The 11,167-nt window shown below is 44.2% G+C and overlaps 2 protein-coding genes across 2 annotated transcripts; both read right to left on the bottom strand.

The window, feature by feature from the left end:
- Positions 1-237: 237 nt before the first annotated feature.
- Positions 238-1,316, bottom strand: LOC147798452 (galanin receptor 2b-like). Its single transcript, XM_087139991.1, has one exon. It carries the CDS (start codon positions 1,276-1,278, stop codon positions 238-240), a length of 1,041 nt encoding a protein of 346 aa, XP_086996117.1. The 5' UTR covers positions 1,279-1,316.
- Positions 1,317-5,524: 4,208 nt separating this feature from the next.
- LOC110984534 (galanin receptor 2b-like) lies at positions 5,525-11,010 on the bottom strand. Its single transcript, XM_022244818.2, has one exon. It carries the CDS (start codon positions 7,877-7,879, stop codon positions 6,692-6,694), a length of 1,188 nt encoding a protein of 395 aa, XP_022100510.2. The 5' UTR covers positions 7,880-11,010; the 3' UTR covers positions 5,525-6,691.
- Positions 11,011-11,167: the final 157 nt, after the last annotated feature.

Consider the following 11,167-nt stretch of genomic DNA (forward strand, 5'->3'; position numbering starts at 1 on the left):
CAAACGTGACTTCGCAAAAAATGAACATAGGGCCTATTATTTTCAACTCGAGCGAACTTTAATTTTGTTGCGAATAAATTTTCGTGATTTCAAACTTGCTTCGCTTTTATAATCACCTGCTATATTAATCTGCAATAATGTCGTGCCTTTCTTTAGTTTTACTGGAGCAAAAGATGGTGAATACTAATTCTGTGCAAGTCTCTCATTTTAGACGTTGATCGGCTTGGTAGCATGCACCTACGGACGATCATTATCCTCTGCGTTAGCTGCTCCCAGACCGACACGGGGAGGATGTCGCCCGTCATGTACTCGGTTTCGTCGAAATCCTTTCCGGAGAACCACCTTCAGCTGAGCTCGGAAATGTTCGTACATGAAGCAGTAAATGATTGGGTTTATGAACATGTTGCAGGATACCAACGCTGCAAATGCTGTGTACACCGACTCGCTTGAATAAATGCCAAACTGTGTGCGGACATAGTGAAATTCGGCAGGGAACCAGCAGATTATGAACGCGCTGCCAGCTACGAGGACAGTTTTCAGTATGTTCTCCTTAGCTTTGCGGAAAAAATTCTCGCGGTTGTTAGAAGGAACGAAGACCCTCCTGTGTAGTCTGATCAGTATTTTTGTGTACGTGTAGATTAGAATTGTGACGGGTACGAGATATTCCATTATGATCACTAATGCACCTTGGAAGAGTTCCAGTCCTTTTCCCTTCGGCACAGGTTGGCATTGCCCCTGAAACGGCTCGAAAAGACTCAAAAGATTTGAGCCATGGGCCAAGCCGATTCCCCAAGGAACCACTACGACGTATTTGATTTTCTCGGATGAGATTATTTGGCGATGTTTGAGGGGATAACAGGTCGCCATGAACCTGTCCAGCGAGATAATGACCAGGTTGTACGTGGACGTCACATACGCACACCACATGAAGACGTCGGCGAACAAGAAACGGCAGACAAAGTCAGCATAGAGAGTGTTTTGGCTGGAAAACACAGGTTGGGAGCTCACGACAACCCTGTGAAGGAAGAAAACCACAGCGGCAACTGAATCGATGATGGACTGGTGAAGGATGAGACGATTCGTGAGGGAGCTGAACACGCGGCGTCTGGCCAGCATGACGGTTATCACAAGGCCGTTACCGAGCAAAGCCAGGCAGGCGATGCCGGTATTAACTGCGATCTGGAGCGGGCTGCGGGGCCCAAGTAGATCGTAAAAATTGGTTTTGTTGTCAAAGCTATCGCTCGACCGAAGTTGCTCCCAGTCACTCGTGCCAGACATGATGAATTCTCGATGATAAAAACGCTCAAGCTAGGGAACAAACTTTCATCAACTGGATGTTTAATTTCTCCAAGTCGGATTTCTTAGAGATGGCACCAAGTGGTCCAGCCTGTCTCCCCTCTCTGTCTTTCAGTGAGGGGAGACAGATGCCTGGCCTATATCATGCCCTATTTACGTCATGATGACGTCTTATCACTATGTGGCCAATATGCACCTAACTGTGTTAATCGACTTGTAGAGTGGGCGCATTATAGGCAATCGTTCTTTCGAATTGCGCGGCATAGCCTGCAATTGCACGTTTATTCGTTGTACCGGTGAGATGTCCTACGTGTGCAGGCTTTATGACTGGTTATTGTTATTTGGCACTTGGGTGGGGAATAAGGCTTAAGTAAGGAGGAGGGGGGGGAGATGAAGAAGAAGGAGAACGGCACTGGATATTTCTTCGTTTGGTGTTTAATTGCCTGTAACAGCAGAGCGATGAAGTGTTTGCGTCCCTGCGGCAAACTGATTGCGGTGCGTAAACGCCAGCGGGGTGCAAAAAAGGTGGTTGCGTAATACGTAGGTACTGGATGGATACATCTTTAGCAGACCAGCCCCACGTCAGTTGGACGGTGGGAGGAAGGAGGAACGGTCCCTAAATTATAGCGGACGAGCTCTTGGGATATGACTACATAAGAACAGATACAGGCCTAAAGCAAAAGACATCTACATTTATCCTAAACCACAATTTGTTCCCAAATCTAATAGCAGGATGGTACAGTACAACGCGATGACAAGTCAGATATCACATGTAAACACCCCCCCCTTACATATGTTTACTTGTGGGTATTTCCTTTGTTCTCGTGTACAGTGTACTGTTGCACTTGTACATGGTGCCTTGTGGGGTACCGGAACAATGGAAGGTACCCCACAAGGCCAGTTTTGATGTTTATGGGGTACTAAAGTGGTACCCCACAAGAATTTCACGAAATAGATATTTCAAATTTAATCTAAAAGGAGGAATTTTCAAGTGACATTCATCCGTCACAAATTGAAGTGTTTTATATTAGGGACATACGGTCGAAATTTCACCCCAAAGAAACTGAATTTGGTTGAAATGGTAGTGATTTGAAAATTTTTCCGTGAATTTTGTACACGGACATGTACAATGCAAAATACAAACTTTATTTTGACAGTCGTTACGTTGTGTCTCGAAAACTGATTTACACAATATCTTTGACAAAAGATCATACAAAATATACCTACAACTACTGAAAGATACCTTTCCCCAAGACTTACATGAGGAGCATGGCTGGAGCTATGCTCCCTGCAAAATTGAAGGACATTCAGAGAGGTTAGGTATCGCTCTACACAATTCAAAACCCACAGATAAAGACCACCTTGACACTGCTTGCACGGGAAGCGCCCAAAGAAGTATAAACTTTATGTCATTTACCTCCGTGACGTGAAGGATGAGGGCGCCCTTACTCAGGCACGGTTCCCTACACATCACTGGTCGAGTTCGGGTGGCCTGTTCTTGACACGGGTTTCTTGTTCTCGCGCTCGAACGGCGGGAACACGACTCAAGAACACTGTTTTCGGAACAGGATCACCACCTCCTCGTTAGGGTTTTACAGGGACACACGGAGAAACTATTGAGATTTTGGTTTTTGAACAGCTGCAAAAAGTAGAGAGATGGCTTCGAAAGGCACAGACAATGGGAAATTTTGCAAAATTAACATTAATTATTTTCCGTAACACAAAAATGAATGTTCTTGTTTATATAGAAAAGAATTCAGCCCTTCTAAACATTAACTCTCGAATAACGTAGCCTACATGGACGCCACCATGTTGCATGTTGCTTGTCACTAACTGCCAGCGATAACCGGTTGTTTGTTCTCAGCGTTCAAGCGGCCGACCCTCGCACAACAAATCGAGCTGTTTGTGAACATACGGGAACAAGCCGCCCGAACTTGGCCTAAAAGAGAAAGCCCCTTCACGAATAAGAATTACGGAAAAACTGGGCCACTTCAAAAAAATAATGTTCCTTCTTGCATTTTGTTCCTTTAATACAATTTAACTTTTATTGAACAGATTTGGGTACGAATACCTCGGTCCGTGGAAGTATTTTCTTTATGTTTCAACTCAGTTGCGAACTACTGTATCATTCCTATTAGCATATCTTTGACTTTATAAAAAAATCACAGATAATTATTTGATTACAGACTAATAAATCTGTAGACTTTGGAAGTACATTAAAGGGCAGCTGCAATCAATTTGATACAAACCTTCCAAATGCACCCTTTATATCTCAGTTAACCTTATTTTCATTTTTTGTCTCACTATTTCAAAGGGTATTTTGCTGCCTTTTGGGTTTTTACGCTAATAAGCATTTCCATATTCATAAGCAAAACTGTGATGTCATCCCACAAAGAAAGCCTAGAGCAAGTTTAAGCGGCGACTATACTTAACAATAGTTCGACCAACACCGCCCGATCGATGGACGGTTTGGACTTTCTAGTCGACCATTTGGGACCAGGCCCCGGGCATGGTCGCACCGCTGGTTATCGATGGCCGATTTCAATTATCATTACAGAGGGAACCATTCACATGAAAATAATTGTACGAGATTTCAATGACCATGTACTTTGAAAGAATGCAAATGTGAGTAACTTCAAAAAACTGACCCAAATTTTCTCTTCTTTGCTCCTTCATGGATATTTTTAAATTAAGCGATATAATAAGTGAACACCTATAGTTTTCTTAGAAATGTTTTCAGTGGGTAAATTCTGAGTTCAAAGTTTTTAATTAAAAAAGGCCTATGCAACAAACTACGTCCTCCCTAGATGACATCACAGCAACAGCGCCCTCAGTTGTCCAGGAAAGCATGGATAATTTTAAGTGCTTAAAAAGCGCACTTTTCAGTACATTTAACCAAATGGGAGTGTAAAACAGTGTTCATACATAAAACAAGAGTATAAAGCTGCAAGAACTTTGTCTAAGAAAAATTTAGTTGCAGCTACCCTTTAAAGTTTTAAAATCTCGACGGGCTCTCAGGCGAAGCTGTAATACCAATTTCGATTACTGTGACAGAATATCCTATATACACATAAAACCATCCACAAAAGACAGTATTTACAATTCCAAAGTCTTCGCATGTCGGACACTTCCTTTAGTGCGGTCACGGTAAAGACAGTCACAACTCGCATTCCTGGGCTGCAAATATTGTTCATGCTGGGTTGAAGCTTGCTATCCGGTTCTTTCGTCATGCGCGCACTCCAGTGGCGTAAATTATTGCCGGAAATTGGGAGGATGGGGGATGGGGAAAGGATGACTTGCCCTGCCATGGAAATTTGAAAAACAAGGGGGATGCATGCTGACACCAAATGACACTACAGGGGGCGATGTTCACAGACTGACGGACCTACCAAATGACCTTGGAAGGACAGAGGGGCAAATGGACAGATCAGCTGACTGACTGACTGGCTGGCTGGCGAAGGGACTGACTGACCGACTGACTTAGTGATCGATCATCTCAATCGATAAATTTCCTTTTGTAATGTCTTTTTGTTAGGTGATTGTGCTATCGGGCTGCAGTTCACTAAAGAAAAGCTTCCTCCAAAGAAAGTTTTATTCGAATGCAGTCTAAGACAAAAACATTGTATGTCGTAGCGGTCGCTGTGACCGAGTAAAGAGGGTAAGCCGAAGACCGCGGGTCAGTGTCCCCCCAGAGATACTCTATTCGTGGGATGTTTCTTGTTTGTTGGGTTGTTGGTTTTTCTTTCGTATTAGTTGGTGACGTCACTTGAAGACAGATGTCGCCGAAAGAAGGCAAATACGGTAGTGATCAAATTGTATGTAAGCTCGACCTCAATTTAGGAGACAACTGATTTAAAACCCATTTTTTTTCTTTGCCCTGTCCTCTCATATTCTAGAAATGGAATATGGGCTAAGAGGGCGCTAACTCCTCAGCGTTCTCTTCAGGTGTTGTAATCACAATGACAGTACAATAAGGTGCTATCTATCAGCCATGAGCAGAAGCACCCCCTCATCGGTTGAAAAGAGCCATGCTGGTCTGGAGTGTTCGATTTGTTGGTAGCGACGCGCACGCAATGCATGCATTTCCTACCGGTAGTCGCTTGTGAGCCAGTGCAGTAAAGTTCCGACCAAAGAAGCCTCCGCTGCCAGGAAAATCGCCTCCAGCTCGGGGATCATGGCTGCATGCTACAAAATTATTGAGCATTCAAAATCAGTCAGTGTGTATTCTATTATGTATGGCTCTGGAATATGAGATTCAGAAACTACAGGGGTGACGTTTGGCAGTCAAAACCAAGAATAGTTTTGATTGTTATTCGTCAGATTTTCTCTGGTAACTTTAATTGACCATTACCAGCGGCAAATGCAGTATTCCAATATATTCAAAGGGATTCACGAAACAAACAACAACAGAACAACTTCTTGGATGTGACTGACTGCCAACTTATGACGAACCCCAGCAATGTTGCCCTCCCAAAATGTATCGTCATCATCATCGCGAACGTGGGCCACTTTGAGGCCAGTGACCTTAAAAGGGCACAATTCAGGGTGGGGGTGGACCCGCATGCACACATTTTTTTCAAGGGGAACTGGAAGCTAATAGCCCAACAGTACTGCTGACGGCCTCCTGTTAAGTAGACGTCCCTGCTCTGCAATACTTCGGATGTGAGGGATTGAAAGTGGCCGGCAAATCTCTCCTAACCAAACAGAATTACCCAACCTCGCAGCAAAACGCCAAACAGCTTATTTACGATTAAAAAAGAACAAACTATGACGATATTTAATTGATTGGTAACCACAATTTCTATAATTATATGGTTTGAAGATAAGTAATCGTCATAAGCTCGCTCCCCAAGGCACTGGAAGTGGAAACCCATTCATAGTTCGCGGGCAATACCTTCCAATGCCGGTGAGTGTTTACATCAAAATCACCATAACTACCCAAAATATCCGAAATTTTGTGTTACCGCTCGTCTTATGCGAACTCAGTAGTCGTTTCATTGTCAGGCATCATTTCACACATTAATTAATAAGCACATATTTTAATATTTACGTGTAATTTGCAAATATAACATTGTTTACCGATGAAAAGTCGATATTGGCTCTCCAAGGAATTGGAAGTCGACAAACACTTGTTTGAATTTTCGTGCAACGTTACTCTTCATACACTCCGTACATTTAACAAATACTTTAAACAAACCACAGGTTGTGACAGTAATGTATCGTAAGTTTACAATAAACCATTCAAATGTGCACAATCTGCCGTTGCTCAATACATTTGGTGATTTATGGCAATAATATAACAGGATTCAAATTTCTTGAGCCGGTTTAGGCCTGTACGAAATCTCCCGAGTGCAAGGCAGTTCCCAGTAGCCACAGCGGCGCTGAAAGAGACAAATCAGGTTGGAGGGAGCTGCCCGTGGTGCACTCGGTTTCTTCGAAGCCCTGCCCGGAGGACCCCCTTCAGCTGAGTTCGAAAATGTTCGTACATGAAGCAGTAAATGATGGGATTCACAACCATGTTGCAGGCCACCAACGCGATAAATGCTTCATACACCGACTCGCTGACAAAAATGCCAAACGTTGCGGCGACAAACTCGAACTCGGCAGGGGTCCAGCAGATGATGAACGCACTGCCGACAAGCAGGACGATCTTCCGCACGTTCTCCTTTGCGCTGCGAAAGAAATTCTGTCGCGGGTTTCCTGGACGCATATTTCTCTTCCTCAAAGTGATATATATTCTGGCATGCGTATACAGCAGAATTACAATGGGCAACAGGTACTCTGTTGTCACCACTATGACAGAGGTGGCCCGCGCAAGAGTTGGGTCCACAGGCACAGGCCGACAATACCCCTGGTACGGCTCAAACAGAAAAACAAAGTGAAAAGCGTGGGCCAAGCCGACTCCCCACGGAATCGCTCCCGTGAACTTCACTTTCTCCGATGAAATCATTTTGCGATGTTTGAGCGGATAGCAGGTGGCCAGGAACCTGTCCAGCGAGATGATGACGAGGTTACTAGTGGACGCCATGTACATAGTCCACAACAAGACGTCTACGTACAGAAAACGACAGATTAATTCGTCGTGGAAGTTGTTTTCAGTAGACACCACGGGAATTGGGTCCTTGACAACTCTGTGAAGGAAGAAGACCACCGCCGTAATGGCGTCAATGATGGACTGGTGTAGGATGAGGCGATTTACGGTTGAGCTGAACACGCGGCGTCTGGCCAGCATGACGGTTATCACCAGGCCGTTACCGAGGAAAGCCAGGCAGGCGATGCTGGTGTTGACGGCGATCTGTAGCGGACTACGGGGCCCCGATGCCCAAAACTCTGTTTCGTTGTCAAAGCCTCCGGTCCACTGAACCTGCTCCCAGTAACTGGTGTCGGACATGGCGAATTTCTGTGGGATCAGACACTGACTCCTATAATTGTCAGATGAATGCCGAATCAACGCTTCCTGTTTGCAGCTGAGAAAGGTTGTCGGCACTTTATATAAAAGGCTGCCCTGCATGCAAGACAATGAGCGCGCGAAGTAGACGGTTGGCTCTTCTGGAGAGGCACGAGGTCCAGCTTTACACGTCATGATGACGCCGAGCTTACAGCTCTTTGGGTGTAACGAAGACAACTGACAGATTTCATTTAGACATTTTATTGTGTCACATTGTTTACCGCGTTTGCTGGGAACATGAATATTCAAATATTCAAAAGCTTCAAATCTTACTTAACATGAATATTGTCATCGTCTACATTCTAGACGTGGTATGAGTGGGGACGCAAGCCTCGCGTGAAAGCCACGTGGGGCGAGGACTGTGGAACGATTTTCTAAAGGGGCAGTTGTGAGACCATCAGGTACCAGTCATTAACTTAATAATCCCTGGCCCATTACACAACCTGCCAAAAGTCCGGCCTCTTCCTCCCATTTCTGCTATCAGTGTGGGGTGAGGATAGCCAGTTGTGTTACTGATACATAAAAATGTGTAACAACCAACCCCGCCAAGGAGTGACTGATCACAGCATCTCCGAAGCCAAATCGCCATGTCCATCGCATTGTCCGGATGGAGCAGGTGTGGAATAGATGTCTGACGACCCGTGATAATGTCATTTGCAAAATCGTTATAGAATAGTCCCTCACTGTGTAATCACCTCGCAATTACCAGCGACATCTGCCATCAATCCATTTTGATTGATGGGTCTTGACTCGAGGACCGCATCTTATATCTTATGTAATCATGTATTGGTTTTTACAGTCTGTTGAGGCAACAAAATTCTTGATGTAATTTTTCTTTTTTTTTTAAACGTGTTGGTCGGGCTTTGGGTAATCAAAAAATCTTTCAACGCCGGAGGTGGCGTTTCTCTGACTAGCTGTAGTATCGTTGCGTTCCCTAAATATCAGGCTGATGGTAGCATGGACTTTACTAGTGTCTACGGGATGTGATATTTGGGGTGAACAATTTATTAAAAGGTGGACGGGATACAAAGGGTTTGGGTGACAGTCATACTGTCTATTTGGTTTATTGCTATCATTTCTCTTCATCAAAGTCCAATGTGGGTTTGAAGAAGGTGTAGCTTAACATAATACAACACATGAAAGGTAAAGTTATAGAAAGGCGAAGTTGTAGGCAAGTGTAACTGAACTACGGTTTGGCAGGACCATTGGAAATGCAAGTCAGATGGATGGGTACGGTATGGGTGTGTCGCATCGCACAACTCATGGGGCCGGACCGTGGTGGGAGCTGTCCCGGGTCACCACGGTGACAAGCAATAGCTGGACAGGGCCAGCGCTGGTATGTACCGACCGCACTGCCGCTCAGACCGCAATGTGGTGAGCGCAATGACAGAATCGCCGCACTATGTAGAGTCGGGAGGACTGGGGCTTGTTAGCAAGACAAGGGTGACGAGGGACACGGGGGTGTCTCGCCTGGCAATCGGTTCGGATGTGGCGGTGACGGGCCGCTATGACTCTCACTAGCACTTTGAGCTAGTTCGTACCGCTGTCGCATCGGTCCAAGCTAAGCTAACTGGGCATTCATATGGTTACATTTCTTCGCCATAAGAATGGTTACCATCGCACGTCTCTTGGAAAGGGTCGAACCACCGCACTACGTTAGGTTTGCTCAGCAAAAGGGTTTGGTCCGCCACACCACACTGACGAGCTAGGGAAAATCTTCTCAACTTATAGGAATTAGAGGCTTAGAAATTAATAAAATATGAGCGTCGTTGAACAGCTCAAACGATGGGAATCTTCCATCTCAAAGCTCACATGACTTCCTCCCAGAGTCGTGTGCAAGAATCTAAGTGTCGTGTGTAAAAAGATGCAAATTTTACACAGAGTAAGAAGTCACGTGTACCCGTACATAGTGTGGACCTCTGCACAAAAGAAGTCCATATAGGGTATGGTGGCGTTGTGCAGGCGTGTGGCATACATAATGTGGACCTCTTCACGAAAGAAGTCCACATAATGTAGGATATGATGGCGTTGGGTGTATACATGTGCACACAAGGCACCATGTTTCGAAACACGATCGACCACACAATCACAGCGTCAGTGGCCATCATAAACACTTCATAAATAAACAATATGGTGACTACCATTGCATTTTGGGCATGAAAGTTGCCGTTTTTGGAAACACAGCAAGCTTAATACCTCCAATTTGGAAATTCTGTTCAAAGAAAACAGGCTTCGGCACGGAACTCCGAAGGAACGGACACTGGTTTGGACCATACCATTATCCATAATACCTCCAATTTGGAGATATCCATTAATACCTCCAATTTGGAGATTCTGTTCGAAGAAAACAAGCTTCGGTACGGAGCTCCGAAGGAACGGACACTGGTTTGGACCATATCATTATCTAAAGGGTGATAGCGAGATGATATATTCAACTTCCAAAGTTTCATACAGAAACTTTAATTCTAAACCAGTCCAAATTCTCCTTTTGCATGTTAGTTATGGTTATATATTTATTTACTTAATAATGAGTTTAGGCTTACCGAAGACTTCGGTAAGCTTAAACTCATCAAAACTCGTCAGAAGGCGTATTGGCAGTTTGTATATTACCTGTTCACATAGACTCTTCCAATACTTTACACACATTTTCGCTGCGCCCGTTTTGGTATTTGAACGAATTGTGTTTTCAAAAGATCGTCCGTCTGAGAAAAAAAAACATGTCTTCGCAAAATGACAGCATTTCTGGCGGTAAGATTTTACAGATGGTATGACACAAATATGTACTTACTTTACAGAAAGCTATTTCAAGATAATTGGACAGTTTCATTTTTGAGATCTTGCAAATCCTACACATTGCCTTTAAAGCGTGCATACTTAAATACTGGTCCTTGGTTCGGTGCAGGTTTTCTGCATGTCTGTGAACTGCATTGATTTCATCTTAACGTTAATGTTTTTTCAGGCAAACGGGTAACTTATAAGTTTTGTTCTTAAGTTCTTATCCATTCCAATCCAATGTAATCCATTCCATCCAATCCAAGTCCAACTTTCTCTTGTACCTTCAACCCACAAAATTTAGCTATTTATCTGTTTGTGCGCAAGGACGTACGCACACGTCTATAATCAGGAAATCAGTAGGCAGGTGCGAAGTATCTGCCTGGAGACCTTCCTTGTGAGGTTATTGGAAAATTTCATTAGAGCAGTCATGTTTTTAATTTCTAGGGTTCCCTTTGACTGATCCTCTCAAATACTTCATTCCGAAGTATACACGTTTGTTCACGCCCAAACGCGCATGTGCACTTCATTTTCAAGCAGACGACAGCGGTTTCTTGTGCGAGCAGACGACCTTCAAAGCACGAAAGTTTTAAAAGAATAACTTACCAAAATGTCCGAAATGAGGCAGAGCAAATGACTTTCCGAACAATG

Source organism: Acanthaster planci, linkage group LG08 (genome assembly GCF_054643075.1).
Source record: "Acanthaster planci isolate LZ-2023a linkage group LG08, COTS_SCS, whole genome shotgun sequence".
Lineage (NCBI taxonomy): Eukaryota > Metazoa > Echinodermata > Asteroidea > Valvatida > Acanthasteridae > Acanthaster > Acanthaster planci.

What these genes read in the sequence shown, in the direction of transcription:
- LOC147798452 (XM_087139991.1), bottom strand. Translation starts at nt 1,278, where the DNA reads ATGTCTGGCACGAGTGACTGGGAGCAACTTCGGTCGAGCGATAGCTTT.
- LOC110984534 (XM_022244818.2), bottom strand. Translation starts at nt 7,879, where the DNA reads ATGACGTGTAAAGCTGGACCTCGTGCCTCTCCAGAAGAGCCAACCGTC.